We start from the raw sequence: 23,517 nt of genomic DNA, 5'->3' as shown, positions 1-23,517 counted from the left end.
AGGCGGAAGGAACATCGAGGAGGAGCTTAGCTCACTTGGGTGGGGAGGGGGCTCCCTTCCTCTCTCTTGCTTCCTGGCTACAAAGGGAGTGGTTTTGCTGTACCTTGAGGTCTGCCCAAACACGTGCTCCTTCCAAGGGGCCCAAAACAATAGAATGAATTTCTCTCAGGGATCTGCGGCTGTGGCTGGTAGCACATTTGACACATACTCTAGGAATGGGGGCCCTGTTGAGTGGCGTGAAAACTTACTAAAGTAAACAGTAAGGTAAAAATTCTGCCTCCTAAAAAACCGTATTATCAGCCCGGCATGGTGGCGCACGTCTTTAATCCCAGCACTTGGGAGGCAGAGGCAGGTGGAGCGCTGTGAGTTCGAGGCCAGCCTGGTCTACAAAGTGAATCCAGGAAATCCTGTCTCAAAAAACCAAAAAGTAAAAAATAAATAAATAAATCCATATTACCCATTACCACACAGAGCAATCTAATTCATATTAATATGTAGACTAGGGGCTGGGGAGATGGCTCACTGGTTAAGAGTGCCAACTGTTCTTCCAGAGGATCTAGGTTCAATTTCCATCACCCACATGGTGGTTCCTAACTGTCTGCAACCCAGTTGCAGGGGATCCAATGCCCTCTTCTACCCTGTCGGCACCAGCAACATGGCAAAACACCTATACACAGACAAATCAATTAAGTAAATAAGTTTTAAAAAATACTATGTAGCCCATTCAAGTGACATACCAGGGATGTGGAGGGGGAAACAACCTGTCCCCCAAAAGGTCATTCGTTCTTACAAAACTGCAGTCTACACTTAGTGAACTGAGAACAAGCAATGTTTGAAAGTCATCTCTAGGAATGGGTAGGAAATGTAAACTGTTGAGGGACATTTCTTTACATCCTTAAGAGTAATTGGGAGCGGAGGGTTAGTGGTGAAGAGCATTGGCTGTTCTTCCTGAGGACCCACACACAGTTCCCAGCACCTAAAGCAGCTCACACCTGCCTGTCATTCCAGTCCCAAGGAATCCTAAGTGCTCTTCTGGCCCCCAGGGTACCACATGCACTTGGTTCATAGATATTTAAAACAGTCAGAACACCCATACACACAAAATAATGGAAAAAGTTTAAATAAACAGAGCAATTGGGGATTTTCAGGATGAATTTCTATATACAACTATTAATGTTCTGCAAAAGAACATGTTGTCAATACAGAAAGAGGCACATCCAGTTGTATTTATAAATTGCTAATGACAAAACTGCATCAAAAATATACAGTAGCGGCCGGAGAGGAGGTCCGGCATGTCAGAGCGCTGGCTTCTGACTTGTACAGGACTGGAATTCACTTCCCAGCTCCAACGCTGGGTGGCTCACAACAGCCAGGAATTCCAGCTCCGGGAGATTCACTGTGCTTGTCTGACCTCCAGACAGAGATACACACAAATGTCCACAAGACTTAAAAAGTAAATATTTAAAATATATTTATTAGTAAAAGAACAATAACAAGTTTATTTAAAAAATCCATGCGCTTATGCTGTTTGGTGGAAATTGATATAAAACAAACGACTGGATTGCATGCAGAATGTGGGCAGTGGTGCCCGTGAGGAAGCAGTGAATGGGAGAAGCCAGGCGCTCCCAAGAGGCTGTGAGACGGTGAGTATTAAGGATAAAGACAATTACAGTATAACTGCCTTTATATTGTCCTAAACTATACTTTTCCTTTCATAATTTAAATTGTAAGGTTATTATAAGAAAAATGATTTGCACAGTTTTTGTTCATTTGTTTTGGGACATGGTTTCCCTATGTAGCCCTCACTGCCTTGGAGCCTATAGTTGTAGACTGGGTTAACCTCAAACTTGTCTCTGGCCCCCGAGTGTTGACACTGCACCCATGTGCCACTATATCCAGCTGATTCAGTTGGGGATCAAACTCAGGGCCTTAAGCATTCTGGAAATGAGGAAAGGCATTTGGGGTTCAGTTGCTGTTTTGTGTTTGTTTTGAGGGAGACTTAAAGGCATCAACAATCTTCCCCACAAGATCTCAAACATCTGGGGGCTGGGGATGTAGTTCAGTCGGTAAAGTGCTTGCCCAGCATGTATGAAGCCCCAGGTTCAATCCCCAGCACTGCAGGAAACGGGGTATGGTGGCACAGGCCCGTAGTCCCAGCACTTGGGAGGGGAAAGCAAAAAGTCCAAGGCCATATTCAGCTACATAGCGAGTCAGAAAAAAACAAGGTCTCAAACACTTAACATCAACCAGAATGTAAGCTTAACTGTATGCTTCCTCTCCGTCCACAAACTTCTCAGCACGAGCCAGGCTTAGCCCAGAAAATATCACAGCAGTGACTCTGCTTTTACACAATATATAAGAGACAATATATTCCTAGTAGGAGCTCCCAAGCAGGAAAACTAAGGGAGGAGGATTAAAATTACATAGAACAAAATGGTGCTTTATTTAACAGAGTACCTGGGGAGGAAATAAAGCATACTAGATGTTTAAAAAAAACAAAATGACACAGAACACTTGTGGCACAGACAGAGCTCCGCAAAGGACCTGCTTAACATCTGTAGGGTCCTGGACTGGAGCCCAGCACAGAGATATTCTTAAATGTCTTTAGATTAACAAGAACCTAAAAAAAAGCCCCCTCGCTCCAAGGCTTGTGATGTTTCAGACGCCTCACGCTGCCTTCGGATTATGACCTTGAGGAGTGCATTTCCCGTGTCTGATTTCCTAAGACGCTCCCTGAAAATCCCCACACTGGGATGGGATAGGAGAGAAGCCGTCTGTCACTCAACCCTCGCTCTCCAGGGGCAAGACTCCTATGAGCCGAGCTGTGCTGTGAGGGGAAGGTGAAAGGCTTGAGGGTGTCAATGACTGAAGAGGACAGAGTTTCTTCTCCATTCTGCAGAGAAGGGGGGGTGTCTGGCTAGGAGGAATGTAAAGCCATTCTGTAGAGGGCAGAGAGGCTGTGTGTGCGCACTATTCTACCTGTTTCTTGAAAGCTGCCAGGTGCTTGGCTACTCAGTGTGAAAAGCAATTTTGGTAGCACCGACTCTCTAGCTAGGTCAATACCGCAACACTATCTCTCTAGCACTTACAAGAGCATCCTAATATGGATATTACACCTCACTTTACACGTGGAACAAAAACGCTCCTAGCAAACCTGACTGGTTGCTTTCTGCCTTTGGTTTTTATCATGGGTGTGGAGAGGGTTTGGGGGCGGGGTGTGGGGGGGCTTTGCTTTTCTTGAGACAGTGTCTCATGTAATCCATGCTGGCTTCAAACTCACTACGCAGCCAAGGGTGACTCTGAAGTTGTGAGCCTCCTGTCGCCACCTCCCAGGTGCTGGGATACACAAGGCTTGCACTCTGCAATCACAGCGCTGGGGATCGCAATCTCTAGCTGTCCTCAGTCTTCAGAGGGTCCTACTGTGTGTGCTGCTAAAGGGTAGGAGTGTTGTGACCTTAGAGCACTGTCTGCGCTGGGGCTGGGGCTGGGGCTCAGTGGGAAAGCGCCTGCACATAAGCACACAGAGCCCTGGGCTACATCCCCAGCACCAGAGAGAGAGAAGAAGAACAGTGCACCACAGGCTAAATCGCACAGCTGCCTTGGGAAGATGTTTAGTAACTAGGGGTACAGGTCCTTGCACAAAACACAAAATTACTTTATGCCTCAACTCAAGCGGAGTTGAAAAGTTACGATAGGGACAGTATTTCCTGGCAAGGCCCCCCTACAAAAACTATGCCGATCTGTGGCTGGAAATGTTAATAAACCTTCCAATGTGCAAAGAAATGCACTTATCAAAGCTGGGAGGGGAACACAAACGAAGACTGGTAAGCACAACCACAGGCTGCAAGTGTGGTTCGGTGGTAGAAGGCGTGCCTAGCATGCGTGCAGCCCTGGGAAAGAGAGGGGCAGGTGCAGGAAGTGAAACAGCAGTCCCCGTAAGGTGTAAGCACAAAGGGTTTGTGGGTAAGGCATCAAGTCACCAGCTTCATGGTAACTGATGGGACTAACTTCAGAAGAAGATGTGACCAAGGGCTTGACCCTAGCTGGAAACGTGACTCCAGCAAAGAGCAAAGATGCACAGGGAGCCCTAAGGCAAACCTTGGGCACAAACGTAGAAAGGGCATTTGGGTGGGGAGAGTAATGCAAATCTGTCTAGGTCACATACGCCTTTGAGCACCTGGTGGCACACATGGAAATCTAAAGGATTAGTCTACGAGATTCAAGAGGGCAGCTGGTTAGCAGTGCTTATGTGCTTTAGATTTGTGCTTTAGATTTTTCCCTATGAAAACCTCACCAAATCCACTGATTACTAAGGAACCCTTGAAGACTCAACTTAGAAGTAAATGTCCACAGGGCGCTTGCCCAGGGACTAACACTGCTGCCACAGAATGCCTCTCAGGGAGGTCAGACTATGCCGGGTGGCACAGGCAGTTTGTCATCGTGTTCATTTTCTTCTAGTTCCTTAGGAGATGGCAGAGTATGCATGTGGCCTCTCAGAATACAGACTGCACTTCTCAACTTCCCTCACTGCCTTATGTGAACACAGGAAGGGTCAGTAGTGTTGCCTAGCAACAGACAGAAGGCACACTGGGCAGCTGGTGCACTCCACCTCTCTTCCTAGCTGCTGGTAGGCTATGCAAGTGGGAACCCCAGGTTAATCTCTTCCAGACTCATTAAGATGGAAACCAGGGTATGCGACAGTACAGAGCAGGCATGCCTGGCTGGCTCACCTCTGGACTCCCCTGCCTCACACAAGAATATCTCTTTGAAGCCCCAGGTTCATTTTTTAAAAGCCCCATTTCTCTCTCCTGCAGCTACTACCAGCCTAACTCCAGCTGGAAAGCTGTGGGGGTGTGGCTCAATGATGAAGCGCTTGCCTAGAATGTGCGAGGCCCTGGGTTCAGCCTCTAGCACCACAAACAACCACAACAAGGTGGCCAGGGGTGACCTCCCTTCCTTTCAAAGCACCAGCGTTCCTTTTTTATACACTGGTTTATGCAGAGCATAATAGGGAAATTTTGACGCAAAAGATAATCCTAGATTTTAGAGCTACATCACCACTGGGGAAAACTGGGCAGAAAAACTGCTTTTTGTCTTTGAGATGGGGTCTTACCATGTAGCAGGCTGGCCTCAAAGCCATGCTTCTCCTGTCTCATCTATCCAGGCTATCCAGGCTAGGATTGCAGATATGGGCCTCTGTCCCAGCACCGGGAAAGGGTCTCAAGTGGCTTTCATTACATTTAAATGTTTTAATGTCACATTCAACATACGGCTCTAACACCAAAATATGGGTAAGGACAGAATTAACACATTACCACATCAAATTTCTTCATTCTTGTAAACACCAAATTTTTTTAAAAATCTAATTTTAAAGGAAAGCAACTACTTTTTAATTAAGCCCTCTCTCAGGCAAAGAGCAGTCTGTATGTCAGGCAGATCTGTCAATGAGTTCAGGACCCAATTTGTGTTTTTAAAAAACTCTCAAAATACCACTACAATTATGACTGTACAAAGTTTAAATTCTAGGGCTGAGGATGTAGCTGAGTGGCAGAGTGCTTGCTTACCATGTGCAAGGCCCCAGGCTCGATTCCTAGCACCACCTAAAAAAAAAAAAGACATTTGAATTCTAAGTGAACCCAACTGCCAGCAGGACTCTATGCTCTGGAAAACTCAGGTGGCTCAATTATCTTCAGGCCAATAATCCCAAGAATTATGCAGGTCGACCACCACTGCAGAACCATCGCTGCTTAAACACACAGAGTCGGCAATGAGGCACCGCATCCTGTCTTCGTCAGCACACAGGCGGTGCAGTTTGGGATAAGCAAGCAGTCTCTGCAGGGGTATGCAAAACTTCTCTCCTTCACAGAAGGGTTTGGGAGAATTTTCTATCCTGGCCTTTTCAGCCTCAGTGAAGACTGCTCCCAACAGGAGGTGGGGGGCTGGGGAGAAGCCCATGTCCCCTGCCTTAGGGTCCTGCTCTTTCTCCTGTTCCCTCAGCATTCGCTGGTGTCTCAGCCTCAGGCGGTCCACTTGTATCAAGAGTTCCCCAACCAGTACAAACTTGAGCACCTTTTCCTGCTGTAAGCTGGGGTAGGAGGTTGTATAAACCTGAAGGGAAGAAAAACCAAATAGAATAGGAAGCTTGTTAAACCGCCAGTAATTCAGCCACATAAGTAAGAACTATGTGCACATACGGCACAAGACCTAGTCATTGTAAAATCTTAATTTTACTGGGAGTCAAATACATGTGGACATTACCTAACTGGCTTGCTTCTGATTGTAATGCCTACTGTATCCCGGTCAGGTTTCCACCAACAAGCACTAACCCAGTATTCCTTTTTTTTTTTTTTTAAGAATTATTTTATTGTTTTTTGTCTGTGAGTGTTTTGCCCGCATGTATGGCTGTGCAGCACATGCTACACCGAGTCTGAAAGAGGGCACCGGATCCAGGGGGACTGGAGTTAACAGATGGCTGTGAGCCAGACTGAACCTATGACCCCGTGTTTCTACTTAATGTTACATGGAAATACGTGTATAAAAGAAAACCGGTTCAATCGAGAACCAGTGGTGCATTCCTGTAACCCCGGGAGCCGATGCTCTGAAAGGCTCAGACAGGGAGAGCCACTGACCCAAGAGATCAAGGCCACACAGGCTAAAGAAAAATTAAAAATAAATGAAAATGGTTCCATCAAGGAAAGAATGTATTCTTTTGAAAGATGGGGGGCTGGGGGTGCGGGGGTGTGCGCGGGTTTGCTCCGACTCTTACTCCAGTCACTTCTAACCACAGGCCGGAGGGGAACTGTTACTGGTTTTCTCTTTACTGCTGATGATCATACAAGATCACAAAGGAGGCAGCAAAAGTCCTACTTTGAAACATCCTAAGGAGACCCCCAGCAAACTGTTCCCTGTAACACATTGCCAACAGGCCAGGCAGTCTGAAGGATGCCATAGGCCAACCCTGCCAGGACCTTCCTCTTTCTATGATGAGCCGCAACGAGGTGTGGCGGTGCAGGCCTTTAATCCCAGCACTTGGGAGGCAGAGGTAGGTGGATCTCTGTGTATTCAAGGCCACCCTAGTCTACGTAGCAAGTTCCAAGCCAGCCAGGGCTACAGAGTGAGACTCCGTCAAGAAAGACAGACAGAAAGGAGAGAGAGAAAAGAAAAAAATTTTAACTCGGTCATGTATACTCCTTTCTACTTTGGAAACTGGTGAAGAAAAAAAGTAGAAAGAGGGAGGGGAGTGGAAGGAAGGCGGGGATAGGGACGAAGGAGGAAGAGTGCAGAGAAGAGAGAGAGAGAGGGAGGGAAGGAGGGAGGGAGGGAGGGAGAGAGGGAGGGAGGGAGGGAGGGAAGGAGGGTGAGAGGGTGGGTGGAAGAGGTCACAATAGCAGTCCCCGTCCTCACACAGAATACTCACAGCCTTATAAACATGCTGGTCGGGCTGCTGTGAAACAGAGGGCTCAGCTAGCTTCCCACTGTTTTTCCTAAAGACACCTATCTGGGTACAATATCCAACATGCTCAGATCCAGCTGGTGGGGTCCCTACCCCAGTGAACTCCACATGGTAACTGTAGCGATCTGCCACTTGTGAAGCCCTGAAATCAAACAACAAAGAGAAATCACTCCTCTGAACACACAGCTGTGGCTACGTGGCTTATCAAACAAACAATTCTTAAGTGACTTCTTGTCGGAAGGATTAGGAAACATGAAATATGATGAACCAAAGTGTTTCTGAGCCTGGCATGATGGGTCGGGCCTGTCATGGCACTTGGGCTGATAAAGCAGAAAGGTCAGGAGCTTAAAGCTAGCCTGAGTTATGTAAGGATATAACTCCTCAAAAAAAAAAATTCTAAAGTTAAACATTCTACGTGGGCATATGATCTATCACCTGGGTGCCTGATTTCTGCAGAGAACAAAGGCAGCAACACATTTTCAGTCTCCAAGTCACCACAGGAAGAGGAAAGGGAGCCTACGGGATGGGCAGACTGCAGGGGTGAATGGGCAGACTGCAGGGGTGAATGGGCAGACTGCAGGGGTGAATGGGCAGACTGCAGGGGTGAGTGGGCAGACTGCAGGGGTGAATGTGCAGACTGCAGGGGTGAATGGGCAGACTGCAGGGGTGAATGAGGAGACCTCAACGACTCCAGCCTAGACTACATGCATTTGGAATTATCCCAAAAACTGTGCACAAACCAATAGCCACCCCAAGCATGGGCGTGAGCTCACCTCACAGCCCAGACCTTCCCCATTTTGGGTCCTTATTCTATGCCAAGACTCATAAGGAGCATCCAGTAGGCACACACTCTTTTCTCCTGCTGCCCACATGTTCTGCTTTCCTTGTGATCCTATTACAGTGTAAGTCCCACATGGAGAGCTTGCCGGAATGAAGTAAGAAACACTTTAGGTAAGACAGGCATATCAAAGCTTACTTCCTATAAGAAGATTCCTACCAAACAGAGAAAAAACGAAAACAAAAAACAAAAACAAAGAAACACTTCTGAACTTACCAGGTCTGGAACTCCATTCTGCTCCACTCAAATTTATGATCTGCGTCCCTCAGGGTCACTGTGGGAAACAGGGGGTTGAATTCAGCATTTGGTGTGCTGATTACAATCATGGCCGGTGACAGGTATCCAAAAACCACTTCAGGAAATCTGGCCAGGTCATCCGAATCCAAATGTTCTATTCTAAGATGGTTAATAAGAAACACAGAATTAATGTGGCTTCACTTGGGTGGATTTCCCTAACTGACTTAGCAAAAATAATTCCTACCAGGATACTGGCTTCTCCCTCCTTTGATAATGCTATGGTCCACACCCCAAGAGCAATTGTTTTCATGTTTAACCCTTTCCACTCTCAGCATTACCCAGAATGATCCATCAACTAAGACCCTCTGCTGCACTCTACAGAATTCATACCAATATTCCTTGTTAAAGTATCTGAGCTTATAAATTCCTTGATTTGATGCCCCAAGAACACAACACTACTTCTATGTGCTCTTTTCCAAAACACATTCCCAGGCGCCTGCGGAGAGAGCAAGTACGAGCACATTCTACTCTTAGAGAGGATCCCAACTTGGTTTCTAGCACCCATGTCAGGTGACCCACAGCCACCTCTAGGTCCAGACCCTGGGTATCTGATGTCCTCTACTAGCCTCCAGGGACACACACATACTTGTGGACATACTTGGGGAAGAATAAGGACCTAAGTTCAGATGCCCTGCACTCACAGAAAAAGTCTGGCGTGGGATCACACACATCTGTGACCCCAATGCTGGGACGCTTGCTGACCAGTCAGTGCAGTCAATCAGCAAGATTCAGGTTCATTGAGAGAGACTTCTCAAAAACACAAGGTAATCCAGGTGTGGTGGCGCACGCCTGTGATCCCAGCACTCAAGAAGGCAGAGGCAGGTGGACCTCTGTGAGTTCGAAGCCAGACTGGTCTACAAAGCAAGTCCAGGACAGCCAAAGCTACACAGAAAAACCTTGTCTCAAAAAAACTAAAATACACACACACACACACACACACACACACACACACACACACACACACACACAGTGGCCAGGCATGGTGGCATACCCCTTTATTCCCAGCACTCAAGAGACAGGGAGGCAGACATCTAGGGGGTTGGGGTGGGGGGTGGGGAATGCAAGGTGGAAAAGTGATTGAGGAAGACACAAGACATCAAACACTGGTCTCCACCACCCCCCCCCATGAGTGCTCCTGCATAAACACACAATATATGCTACAGCACCTGTTTAACGTACATGAAACATTTGATTCAATACCCACCCCCAAAAAAATCCTCTAAATCTAAGATTGAAATACTAAGACAAATGCAGATTAAGGGATGTTCTAGAAAATAGAAAGACTAGGAAAACCTGTTCCAGATGATTAACAGACAATCAAAAGACTTTACTACTAAAATCTCAGGCCAGATAAGGTAGTGTACTGCCTTTATTACCAACACTAGGGAGGCAAAGGCTGAGGGATCTCTGTAGTGGATGTAAACATGTTTTTGTTTTGATCCCAAGTGTGAGATGTGAGAGACTTGTGAGAGAACATGTGATGTTTGTCCACTAGAAGAGGAACTGCCTCTTGTGGAGGCCTGGTGTTTTGCCAACATCCTAGTACAGACTCTGAGAGGATATATGTGTGTGTGTGTGTGTGTGTCTGTGTGTGTGTGTGTGTCTGTGTGTGTCTGTGTGTGCCTGTGTGTGCCTGTGTGTGCCTGTGTGTGTGTGTGAATCTATCCTATATCCATATACATGTGTGTATATATACATGTACATACAACATATACACATACACACAAGTATATACATACATATATAGGACAGCCAAGGCTATACAGAGAAACCCTGTCTTGGGGGAAAAAGGGGGGGGATATAGAATTATAGGATAAAAGGTAGATTATTGAATCTACTAACCTCAAATATTTTACAGTGGTATTGTGTATTGATAGAAGTTTAAGATTATTTTGTTCAACTTTTGCTTAATGTATTATTCATACGCAACTCATTTGAAAATGTGATGTACAGTTCTGGTCTTATGAAAGCTAACTATTGCAAACTGTTCAGGATGGTTGGAAATGCAAGTTAGTAGTATGCCCCAAACAAGACGCTGGGCTTTTTGACCTTGGCATCATTTCCTATTGTTTGGCTATTCATCTCTCCGTTTAGAGACGTTCCTAGAGAGAATCACTCCAGAGAACACGCTGAGGTTCTGGGTTCCGGCTGCTGCAGCTGCAGTCACCTGTGCTGATTCACTGGTTTGCTGTTTAATGGGTCGGCTGGAATCCTGCCAACTACTTCAGCGGAATCACTCCAAGGAACTGAGTCTAAAAAGGTCTTAAAGGTCTACTTCTCCTGTTCCTATTAACCTCTTTTCTCTCCTATCTAGGGTAGGTGGGTTGGAAAGGAGGTGTAAGCATTAAAGAACCCCAAATAAAGTAGGTTTGAAAAAGTTCAAGGCCTACAGATCTCTGCGAGCTCCAGGCTAGCCTCGCCTATATAGTGAGCTCCAGGATAGCCAGGACCTCATACAGAGACTCTGCCTCAAAAATTACAAAACAAACAAACATAACAACAACATCAATCAAAAAAATACCTACACTTGAAAAATAGCTATAAAAGACATCACCAGAACAACTGAGATGTGAGTGTGAGCTGTGCACTATACAACATGGCCGTGTGCATCATTGTGAGATTTCTTAATACAGCATACTATGGCTACACAAGAGAAAGCACTTTGTCTGATCTTTTAATTTTTCATGGGCCGTATATGGAAGCCAGAGTATAATAATGAGACCCAGTTCTCTCCGTCCGCCTTTGCGGGGTTCTGGAAATTGACCACATTCACACAGCAGGTGCCTCTTCCTGCTGAGCCATCTCACCTGCCCAAAGCATTCCTTCCTAGAAACGTTTAAGGGCTTGTACTATGGCTAACACGTAAAGGTGCTTGTCTCCAAGCCTGACACAACTTGAGTTCAGTCCCCAGGAACATGCACATGCACATACACATACACATACACACACACACATACACACACACACACACAAACCTAATAAAAAATATTTGGGGGGGTTGAGCCAGGGTTTCTCTGTGTAACAGCCCGGGCTGATGTGGACTCGCTTTGTAGACCAGGCTGGCCTCAAACTCACGAAGACCCATCTCTGTCTCCCAAATGCTGGGATTAAAGGCATGTACCACCATGCTCGGCCTCCTGGTAAAAAGCTTTAGGATAGCTTTAACATACAGGTAATTAGAAGTAAAAGGCCATTGTCTCCTTTTACTCTCAAATGGATCATATAAAAATTCATACAGGAAATTACACCTGAAGGAGAAGCCCAAGGAAAGGGGACCAAAGGGAAAGAATTAGTGGCCCTGGTTGAACAGAACAGTGCCTTGTACCTAAACCCACAGGGTCTATAAATCTGTCACTACACGTGATAACGAAATTAAACAGGACTGGAACTGGGCTCCCGGCAACACCTCAAGCAAGCATGATGCACGGGAGGGCTTGCCGAGAGGGAAGGGAGGGGGAAGCGGCATAATTATACTATAATCTCAAAAGATAGGACAAATATTTTTAAAGACATTACCAAATGCTACTTGATGTGACATCACAGATTAACTGCAGCACAGCAGAAAAGTATCAGTGCCCTACTCTTACCAGTTGCCAGGTCATCTCAACAAAGGAAATATCTGAATTAAGTCAATCATAGATCAAGAGGACTCAACATATAACCTATAGAACATTCCACCCCAACACTACAGAACACGTTCTTCTCAGCAACTCATGGCACTTTCTCTAAAATAGATCATGCATTACACATCTTAACAAATACAGGAAAACTGAAGTGGCTCCCTGCATTCTGTCTAACTACAGTGGAATAAGACTACAAATCGGCAGCAAAAGAAACTCAACGAGGCACAATGCCCTGGTTTCCATCCTTAGCACCACATAAAACTGAACATGGTGGCACACGTGTCATCCCAGCCCTCGGGAGGTAGAGAGAGAAGGATGAGAAGTTCAAGATTATATACATCAAGTCTGAGACCATCCTGGGCTATGTTAGACTTCGAGGAGGAAACAAAATAAGAAAAAAGAAAGAAAGAAATGCAAGTGCTGGAGAGATGGCTCAGCAGTTAAGAGCAGTGGCTGCTCTTCCAGAGGACCAGAGTTCAATTCCCAGCACCCACATGATGGCTCACAACTGTCAGCCTCCCAGGATTCCAGTCCCAGGGGATCTAATCCCTCTTCTCGACTGCCTCCTCAGGCAACACACACACACACACACACACACACACACACACACACACTCTCTCTCTCTCTCTCTCTCTCTCACACACACACACACACACACACACACACACACACACACTCTCTCTCTCTCTCTCTCTCTCTCTCACACACACACACACACACACACACTCTCTCTCTCTCTCTCTCTCTCTCTCTCTCTCTCTCACACACACACACACACACACACACACACACACACACACTCACACAGGGTACAGAGACATATAGTCAGGCAAACACTAATACACATAAAAGTAAATTTAAAGTCTAAGCAAATAAATGCATTATAAAGAAAGAAATACAGATGACTTTGTTATCGTGTGTTTTTGCTTGCCCTCAGAGGTCAAAAGAGGGCGCTGGAGGGCGTGGAATGTTAACTACCATGTGGGTGCTGGAAGAGCAAGTGCTCTTAACCACTGACGTGGCTTTCCAGCCCCACAAATGAACCTTTTAAACAGGGCAAAGGCCTCTGTAGATAACTTTCCTTTATTTCATTAAAAAAAAAAAAAAAAAAAGACCACTGTGTGAGGGAGAGTGCACATGTAACATGATACGGACTACAAGGGACGCATTAACAGCTGGCTACGTGGAGTATGTGAATGCTTATTTTTGGAATTATCTTCATATTTGGAATTCCCAAGTAAAATACTAAAAGAAAAAAATATACCCAACTGATGTGCAGTTTCTTTTTACAAATAATCACATTGACTTATGAGGCTAATTCCTTCGTATTTTTTCAAAACAAAGAGTTTATACAACTTTCAGACTTACAATTCAATGCATGTTATCAAATCGAATCCAAGCAAGCGGGAGTCTCTCTCCACGACAGAGCCATGATATAGGGTGACAGTCAAATCTTGATCTCGGGGTTTTACAAACTCCCCCAAATAGGGAGACAAGTAATGCCTGCAAAAGAACCACCACTCATCAGAAACATCAGGAAACGGTTGTTTAGAAATTAGGAAGCCTGGGGCTGGAGATATGGCTGGCTCAGTGGCAGAGGGCTGACCCTGGAAGTGTGAGTCCCAAGGAGAAGGGATTCTCCCAGCTACAGAACCCAGGTCATCATCTTTTGCCTACACTGATGGGAGTCTGACTCGGCCTGTTTTGTTCTTCTTGTCTAAACACTAGGCCATGGGGCAACTTCCTTCCACAGCAGGAAGTCAGGGCACTATAAACATGATTTTAAATATGCGATGATGTTCTCATTTTCACACTTTGCCTCTCTGGATCAAAGACACGTCAGCTCTTTGCTCTTAGAAGAGCAGGTCTCAAAATGATCTATAAATTAATAAATGCTAGAGAAGCAGAAAGAGCATGGTGTTAAGCGACCAGGTGCATGCATGCTTTATAACCTTCTGTCAGAACTTACAGACATGAGACTGAACCTGCACCTTAGAGATAGCCATTAAAGCCAGGCATGGTGGCGCGCTACCAATTTAAGATGAGGGCAGCCTGTGCTATACCATAATATCTTATCTCAAAAGGAGAGAGAAAATAATTTTATTATGGAAGAGACCCCATGACCTCTGACTGACTATACTGTGTCTCTCGGTAGTTCTGCTACTGCCCTGGGGACCAGGCTTCCAACCTTTGGGGGAACAGACCACACCCAAACCACAGGACTACAAGTATTACCCATTTGAATGTAATTTTTCCTCGTTGATGTCTACCCCAACAAGCAGTTGAATGCATGGGTAGATTTTTAGCAGCTTTAGGAGCTTGGTATCGCCACATCCCAGGTCTGCAACCTATAGATGAGATACAGCGTCACTGGCAGAATGACACTCATAGCCAGAAGAGTGTGCGCATTTAAACTGGAGAGAGCCTGGGGAGATGGCTCCGTCAGTGAAGAGCAAGAATACGGGCCTGAGTTCAGGTCCCCAGCACCTGTATGGTAAAGTCAGGTACAGCAGGATGTGCCTGTAATCCTACCTGTAGCCTAGCCAAGTCTAAGAGATCCAGGCTCAGCGAGAAACCTACCTCAAAAAACATAATATGAAGCCGGGCGTGGTGGCGCACGCCTTTAATCCCAGCACTCGGGAGGCAGAGGCAGGTGGATCCCTGTGAGTTCGAGGCCAGCCTGGACTACAAAGTGAGTCCAGAACAGTCAAGGCTACACAGAGAAACTCTGTCTCGAAAAGTCAAAAAAAAAACAAAAACATAATATGGAGAGTGACATAGACAGACAACCATTGTTGACCTTTTTTGGGCCTCCATACATATGTGTGTGTGTGTGTGTGTGGTGTGTCTTTGTGCATCCTGCCTCAATGGGAGACAGTGTATTAACAGTGAAAACATAAAGCTATTATGAAGGATCTTTTCTAGTAGAACAGTATAAACACACACACACACACACACACAACACACACAATTAAACTGAGACTTTCTAATCCTGCAAATGGAGTCATTCCTTCTCAGAACAGCTGCTCCTGTCTATATTTGACTCGGGGAGAAAGGTTAAAAGGCAGGGTAGTCTCTGCCTATAGTGCTAGTGCTGGGGATGCTGAGGCAGAAAAAAAAATATATGTTTGAAGCCAGGCCTTAGAGAGGGAGAGTGAACGAAGTGCCTGCCTAGCGTCCCTGAAGCTCTGGGTCCCATTGCCAAAGCCAAGTGAACAAGTGTGGTGGCGCAGACCTGGAATCCGAACTCTGGGAAAGTAGAGGCAGGAAGATGGGGAGCTCAAAGTCAGCTCAGCTACGAAGCAAGAATCACAAGTTGGAGGGACATACGCTCAACCATGTTCATAGCGGCCTTATTCATAATAGCCAGAACATGGAAACAGCCTAAGTGTCCCTCAGTAGAAGAATGGATGAAGAAACTGGTGTATTTACACTATGGAATACTATTCAGCTATTAAAAACAAAGACTACCCAAACTTTGTGGACAAATGGATTGAACTAGAAATGATCATAATGAGTGAGCTAACCCAGAAACAAAGAGACTCAAATGGTATATACTCACTTATATCTGGACACTAGCCCAAGGGGCATGTCTCATGAAAGTCTTCACTTACCAGGAAAGTGGGATAGAGGTGAGGACATCCTATTGGGACTCTAAGTGAGAGAAATATAGGAGACGGGGAAACAGAAGGATCCAGAGGGTCCTAGAAACCTACAAGAAGAACACTATGATGGGCGGATCTGGGCCCAGGGGTTCTGCTCGAACTATGGCACCAACCAAGGACAATACATGCAGTCAGCATCAAACCCCTACCCAGATCTAGGCAAGGGACAGGGCAGTCTCCACAGTTAAATGGAGAGTGGGAACTGACTGTCACACGAACTCTGGTGCCCCATATTTGGCCCTGTCCCCTTGATGGGGAAGCCCGATGGCACTCGGAGGAAGGATAGCAGACTACCAAGAAGAGACCTGATACCCTAGCATCATATTCAGGGGGAGGAGGTCTCTCTCAGTCACAGTCATAGGGAAGGGGAATGGGGTGAAAGCAGGAGGGAGGAAGGAATGGGAGGATGCATGGAATGAGATAGCAATTGAGATGTAATATGAATAATTTTATTTTTCCATTAAAAAAAAAAGAATCACAAGTTGGGTCTTATTTGTTTGTTTATGTGCCTTGTTGTTTTTGGTTTGATTTGTTTTAGACAGGGTCTTAAGATGTACTCCTTGATGGCCTGGGACTCACTATGCAGACCAGGCTGGCCTCAAACTCACAGCAATCCTCCTGCCTCTGTCTGAGTGTGTTGAGACTACAGGTCTCTGTAGTGGTCAGAGGACCTGTGGGAGTGAGTTCTCTCAGCTTCCACCAGGTGGATCCTGGGAGGTGAACTCAGGTCAGTAGACCTGACATCAAGAGCCTATACTGGCTGAGCCATCTCACCTGCTAGCAAGGTGATTTCTACCTCATCTCTGAGCTCCCTATACAAGGCTGAGGAGACTCACCCAAGTCTCATGTTGTAGGAAAAGGGTCACTGCAAAGAATGACCTTTCTCTACGATGACTGGGTAGGTAAGACTTTGTGTTTCCATTCCTAGCCTCAAGGTTGAAATTACTATTTGATCCCAAAATTTCCTATAACCACTTTCCTCCAGCTTTTCTACTCACCCCCGCCCCAGTGCCACTGAGCTTTGTCTCCCCAAACTGATGAAATGCTTCTGCCTCAATGATTCTTCTCAGCCAGCCTGAGAAATGCCTGTAGTCCCCACTATCATCAGGGAAAAGAAATAAGGCTAAAATAGAAAGCAAGAAATCACTTTAGGTCAGGTGTAGTGGCGCACACCTTTAACCCCAGCACTGAGAGGCAGAAGCAGGCAGATCTCTTGAGTTTAAGACCAGCCTGGTCTACAAGGCAAGTTCAGGACAGCCAAGGCTACACAGAGAAACCTTGTCTCGAAAAACAAACAAACAAACAAACAAACAAAAACAGGCGGGGTGGGGGTGAGGAGCTGCGGTTCAGCAGATGTAGTGGCTACCACTGCAATCCCAAATTTGAGAAGGAGAGGCAGGAGAGTGGAGTCAGAGGCCAACTACAGCTGTCTCCAAAAATAAATAAGCTTTATTCACCATAATTAAGATGCTTTCATTGTTAAAAATGCTGCTGGCCCCTTTGGGATTATCATAATGACTTTCCCAATTTGTGATTTTTGTTCTCTTCCGTGGTTTAAAAACAAAAACAAAAAAACAAATCCTCCTTAACTCTGAAACACATGGAACTCCCACCCTTATGGTCAGCTCCCTATTGCAATAATCACTTTGAAGTTTCTCCTGCCGGGCACACCTGTACTCGCTGCTTGGAGAAGCTGAGGCAGGAAGATCATCTGAGTCTTAAGACTTAGAAGTCAGACTACGTACGCAACATCCAAAACCACACCTCTTTCTCTTTGACAGTTTTCTGCTTGTACACAATGCTCTATAGTCACATCCAGCACCCCAAATCATTCAAGACCTTCTCAGGCTGGGGATGTGGCCCGCAGTAGACTGCTTGCCTAGCATGCCAGAGCCCGTGTGGAACCCCGAATCCTGGGGGGAGGGGGGGGCCGGGGATGAGTCTCCCTTACTAGTACATTTGATACACCACTGTAATAGGGCAATCTTAACAGTTAAAAAAAAAAAAGATAGTTACCTTCTTGGGTTCATGGCGATCCACTAAATCTCTAACGAACTGGTATCGTTGCTTGTATAATGGTGGGTTAAACCTAATTACCTTCTCTGAAGAAACGTCTTCAAAATTACCACCAACCACACTGTTGCACTGAAAGATTTTAAACAACAGCAAAGGGTTCTCAAATCAGGCATGACTTTAGACATTTAAGGAGAAAACAAAAACATCTCTTCCCAATCAATCTGCGCAATAGCAGCCACCAAGCAGGTCAAACTGAAGGTCCTGGGGCAGCACCTGCTGTCCGTGTGCCAGGCTGGCCTTTATGCTTCCTGTAGCTGAACTCCAGGGGCCTTTTTACTGTGTGACAGCCGAAGAGTGTGGTCCAGGTAGGCTGGAGGCTAGGACAGGAAGTGCTGGGCCAACAGTAGGCTCTCAAACCTCTCTAGCAAGCTTTTTGTTTTGTTTTGTTTATTTTCCAAGGCAGAGGTTCTCTGTGTAGCCCTGGCTGTCCTAGACTCACTTTGTAGAACAGGCTGGCCTTGAACTCACAGAGATTGGGATTACAGGCGTGTGCCACCACGCCTGGCTTCTAGCAGGCTTTGATTCGGCAGCGGACCTAGTCTTTGGGACTGCCTAGGCCAGTTTTAGCAAGAATTCTGCTAACTCAGTTTAAAGTGAATTCCCTACCCTTGATATCTGAGCACCCTCACCACCTGAAGTTCCGATTCTAAGCAAATGTTTCCTCTCTGTATGCACTTACCCTGTCTTTCCACTCCACACTCCTTGCACACATCTCTATCCACCTTTGGCTGCTCTCGCTTTACTTGTCTGGAGTTAAACCCCACTACAGTGTTTTTATTGCAACTGTCCTGAGTCAGAATAGCACCCCACCCCCACCCCCACCCCTTTTTTTTTTTTTTTTTAGCAGATCCAAGAGAAAAACAAAAGTGACCCGTATCTGCAACAACTGTTCCTCTGTTCTCTTCCCTACTGGTACTGTAAAGGAGTAAACCAAGATACACACTACCCAATAAAAACCAACAGCAAGCGAGGTTGGGACGTAGAGCAGTGGTAGACCAGTTGGCTTCCATCCCAGCAATGCAATAAAATATACCTCGACACATGCAACCGAGCCCCTGCCTCCCCTCTCTCCGCAGAGCTGTGGTAGGGAATCGAACTTGGGATTTCACACTTGTTAGTGCTAAAATCAGTCACGGTAAAGTTCAGACCCTTCCCCTGTTGCACTAGCCATATTCCAAGTGCCGCTACACAGCTGGGAGATTCAGCCTAGGTCACCAAGCGTGGTCCCCAAACCAGAACAGCATCTTCCTGGAAACTTAGAGAAATGCCACCTGTTAGGCCTCAGCAGATCTCAGAGGAAACTCTACCTTTTAACCTCACCAGGTAAAGAAAACAAAAATAAAACTCCCAGGTGACCCATTTCTGTAGAGATTTTTTGTTTAAAAGTAACATCTGTGTTTTTACTTTATACACATCCAATGTGGTTATTTCATTGATGTCAGTTTTATTTAATTCAACACCCCGGGGAGGGATGCAACGACTTAAATAGGATGATTTATTGGTCATTTCTCGACAGTACACCCCTGTGAGACCCCTGTAAGTCAGTAAAGAAGGGTGGCATTTACCAGTATGTTCTTTTTTGCCACTTCCATTTTGCTTCCAACTTCCATTGTGACAAAAATAATAGTAATGAAGATTTATCCTCCGGGCTGTGTATCAGAGAATCAGCGGCAACTCGGCTGTAAACGCCAGTTAGTCTCTTTTCACACGAGAAGCCTGGAAGAAACGATGGACCGGATGAAAAGAGGTCAGCGGCCCTGCTTCTCCTTCCCACCTGTTCCCACTTCCCAGCAGAATTCACCCACTAAGTACCGAGATACTGACGATGGCTTCTAAAAGCATCCAGCTCGGCAAAGTGCAGTAACACTCTTGTTTAACCATTACTAGTTCTGTGTGATACGAGCTATTGCTAAGATCCTCAACCTCGGGTTATAAATGCTGCTCAGTTGTCAAGAGCGCTTCAAAGCAAGCATGACGCACATTCGATCCCCAACACCACATAAAATTAGACCCAGGGGCACACGGCCGTAACTCAAGAAGGCGAGTCAGAAGTTCAAGGCCATCCTCGATCTCTCAACTTCATACCGCTTTCGGTAACTTCTCAAACATCGGCAAATGAAACTTGGGGAGCAGGGAGGGTGCCCTTAATAAGTCAGCGATGCTGCAATGCCAGTCCAATTCACTCAAGGACCTGAATGTTAGTATCCTATGCACGTGTTCTTACCAACTAGAACTTAATCCGAAGTAAGCAAGATGTCAACCACCAGCTTTTCAGTGATTTCCTGGTTCATATGATGAACCTTGGCTTGGAGGGGAGTCGGGAGGAGGATGCGGAGGGGTGGGGGGTTGTCAGCGTTCCATCACCAGCCGGCTTCAACCCCACATCACTTACCCAGCAGTCGGAAGCATTTCCACCCGGGAAAGCAAACCGCTGAGACAAAGCGCCGCCCAGTCCCGTGGAGCTGCTGGCCCCGCCCCTGACGCCCGCGCAGCCGCGCTGCTCCACCCCCTGCTCTCCGCACCTGGCTGGCCGGCCGCACCTGGCCGCCCGCTGGCCCTGCGCGTCGCGCCTGCGCTCTGCGCCCTCAGGGTCCTCGCTGGGCATGCGAAGCCCGGCCATGCTCCGGCCGCATGCCTCCCGGCTGCCGCCGACTCCAAGGCGTCGGTTTTGGGTCACTTAACGGCCGCCGTGGCGCATGCCCCGAAGACATTTTACACCCCGATCTTCCGAACCCTGGGGACCACGACTCTCAGCCCCTCCGCATCTCAGCCCCTCGCGCTGCGGCGACCTGCCCTGCCTGCCGCGACTGTTGGGTGCGGCCTACACGGCGGGCCAGGCTGCGGGCTGGGCGGCTGTTAGGTCCGTGGCGCCCCGGGGTGCGAGCCTCCTCGTGCGCGGAAGAGACGTGGACATGGTCCGGGCCAATGGCAGGCCACGGAAGAGGCAGGCGAGTTGTGCGCGAGCCTGCTAGCCCAGAACAATGAATGGCACGAGGCCCTTCTAGGGACCGGTCAGCTGGGTAGAGTTGATTCCCACACACCTAAGCTCTTAAACACCTAATTTTTTTTTTTTTTTTAAACTACATACACTTTAAGAACTGCCTGATCTTGGCGCACGCACGCCTTTAATCCCAGCACTCAGGAGACAGAGGCAGATGGATCCCTGTGAATTTGAGGTCAGCCTGATCTACAAAGTGAGTCCAGGATAGCCAGGGATACAGAGAAACCCTGTCACGGAAAAAATAAAAGAATGGAAGAAAGAAAAAAGAAAAGAAAGGAGGAGGACTGCCTGATCGCAACTTTACACTTACTTGCTGTAAGCAACGGGAGAAGACGTTGGGAGCACCTGAGATGGGGTGGGGGCAAAAACCCAGTTTTAAAAACAAAAACTGAGGCAGGTGTGACTACGCATCCCCACTAACCCGGCACTGCAAATCGCAGGTGGAGTCAGAATCAGGAGTTAAAAATCAGCATCATCTACACTGTTGGATGGGCAGCATGAGACTCTTGGCTTAGATAATCATTCACTAATTTATTCCAGAGCGTGCGTTTACTTGTGTGAGCAACCTGTTACTATACCATAGATGAGCTGGCCATGGTAGTGTGTGCCAGTGGGATCAGCGCTTGTAGTTAAGGACCAGAAATTCAAGAACATCTTCAGGTACTAGCAAACGCCTAGGCTACTCCTAACTCTAGACTTTTATTAAAAGCCATAAATGAAATATTAAATATCCAAATTCTTACTGGCTGCTCTATGCAAAACCATGATCCTGAGTCACAGGGGAGCACAGAGATAAATTACACCTTGTTTTAGGTACTTTAGAGTCTAGAATTTTTCCGGGGGAAAAATGTGTGTAATTCAGGCTTTGGAGGTAGGATCATGCTGTATTACAGTTTCAGAGATTGCCAGTGGCATAGCACACATGCAGTGCAAATAGGCTTTATTAAAGGGACATATATGTCTTAAAACAGGTATAATTTGGGTTTCTCTGTATGGCTGTCCTGGACTCGCTTTGCAGACCAGGCTGGCCCTCGAACTCACAGAGATCCACCAGCCTCTCCCTCCCTGAGTGCTGGGATTAACAAATGTGTAACACCATGCCCAGCAATGGCTACTTCTTGAGAGACAGAAAATAGCAAAAAGGTGGGGAAAGGCTTACAGGTTTTAAAGAGAACGGGTAGCTGCAGGGTTGGGGTAGGTGTGCAAGCCAGAACATCCTGAGAGCCAGCGTGGGGCCTTTGATATGGAGTACAGGTAATATGCTATTGGGGAGCTAGAGGCCCCATTTGCCTGAGGTAAGGGGAGATAAAGGAAGTTGCTCTTCCTGGTAGACAGGTTCCTGAGGAATGCTGAGTGTAAGCTATCTGTCCACCAGCTGTCCTTCTGGTCCAGCCTGGGCCGAGCCCAGGTGTCATTTAGGTCAGTGGCACTGTCATTTTGGAGATTTGGGAGTCAGGACCTAACATCTCCTTTCTCTCCTTAGGTTGTTCCTGTCAAGTATTTTGGTCACAGCACTGAAAAATAACTTGACAGATGTAAATGTGTAAAGGTCAGTCTCCCTGCTCCCAGGCAAGAAAGAAGCTTCCGTTCTTTACGCCATCTATTTTGTGAGGTTCTTTTACAGCAGCTTGAGCGACTAATCACTACATTATGTATAAAGCTAGATAATATTCCACCTAGTAATAATACAACAGCCTTCGAGCCAGGTGGTGATGGTGTACACCTTTAATCCCAGTACTCTGGGAGGCAGAGACAGGCAGATCTCTGAGTTTGAGGCCAACCTGGTCTACAGAGTTCCAGGGCAGCCAAAACCCTCAGAGAAACCCTGTTTCAAAAAACAAACAACCTGGCATGGTGGTGCATGTGTTTAATCCCAGCTCTCAGAAGGCAGAGGCAGGTAAATCTCTGTGAGTTTGAGGCCAGCCTGGTCTACCAGTGAGTCCAGGACTGCCAGAGCTGTTATGCAGAGAAACCCTGTCTCAAAAAATAAACAAGCAAGACATTTTTTTAAATAATAAAAAATAAAAATAAATTTTTAAAAAGAGACAAAACCTTTGTGGTATCTTCTCTGTTAAACAAGAAAATACAAATAAAATCCTATCTTATCTATTTTCTTTCTTTCTCCCAACTGAAAATAGATGTTTTTTTTTCCATATTCTGGTTACAATTTTACCTCCCCGGGTTCCTGCCATATCTTCCCCGCCCATCCAAATCCACACCCTTTCTTGTTCTCTCTCATTAGAAAATAGACATCTTAATAATCATAATAAATAAGATAAAATGAATGAACAAGCCTGAAATCTTTTCTGTTGTCTACTTTTTTTTCCCTCTTTGGTTTTTCTAGACCGGGTCTGTCTGTGTAGCCTTGGCCATCCTGGACTCGCTTTGTAGACCAGGCTGGCCTTGAACTCACAGCGATCTGCCTGCCTCTGCCTCCCGCATGCTGGGATTAAAGGTGCTGTCTTCTACTTTTTAAGGTTATGAATTGTTTGGACCCTCTTATGGTTAGGTTGTAGCTCACAGAACACCACCATCCTCCAGAGAGATGTCTGTGACATGGCCTT

At 46.4% G+C, this 23,517-nt stretch overlaps 1 protein-coding gene and 1 long non-coding RNA gene across 5 annotated transcripts; one reads left to right on the top strand and one right to left on the bottom strand.

The window, feature by feature from the left end:
* Positions 1-1,446: 1,446 nt before the first annotated feature.
* On the bottom strand, positions 1,447-21,327 carry HENMT1 (HEN methyltransferase 1). Of its 4 annotated transcripts, none has more exons than XM_084757026.1 (8): positions 21,264-21,327; positions 19,518-19,668; positions 17,893-18,021; positions 14,447-14,559; positions 13,580-13,714; positions 8,508-8,687; positions 7,418-7,595; positions 1,447-6,108 (listed from the first exon to the last, which is right to left on the bottom strand). In XM_084757026.1, exons 2-8 carry the CDS (start codon positions 19,560-19,562, stop codon positions 5,680-5,682), a joined length of 1,209 nt encoding a protein of 402 aa, XP_084613152.1. In that variant the 5' UTR covers positions 19,563-19,668; positions 21,264-21,327; the 3' UTR covers positions 1,447-5,679. The 4 variants fall into 4 exon arrangements, with proteins under 4 accessions (XP_084613152.1, XP_084613153.1, XP_084613154.1 ...); XM_084757027.1 differs by lacking the exon at positions 21,264-21,327 and adding an exon at positions 20,475-20,739; XM_084757028.1 differs by lacking the exon at positions 21,264-21,327 and adding an exon at positions 20,345-20,441.
* On the top strand, positions 21,110-22,946 carry LOC311583441. The gene is made up of 3 exons (XR_014774513.1): positions 21,110-21,268; positions 21,494-21,613; positions 22,437-22,946. It is a non-coding gene; the product is annotated as an uncharacterized lncRNA (long non-coding RNA).
* The last annotated feature ends 571 nt before the right edge of the window (positions 22,947-23,517 follow it).

The sequence above is a fragment of the Acomys minous genome (assembly GCF_964271855.1).
Source record: "Acomys minous genome assembly, chromosome: 14".
Classification (NCBI taxonomy): Eukaryota; Metazoa; Chordata; class Mammalia; order Rodentia; family Muridae; genus Acomys; species Acomys minous.
Note: the sequence above shows the minus strand (reverse complement) of the source record. Positions and strands in the feature narration are given on the sequence as shown.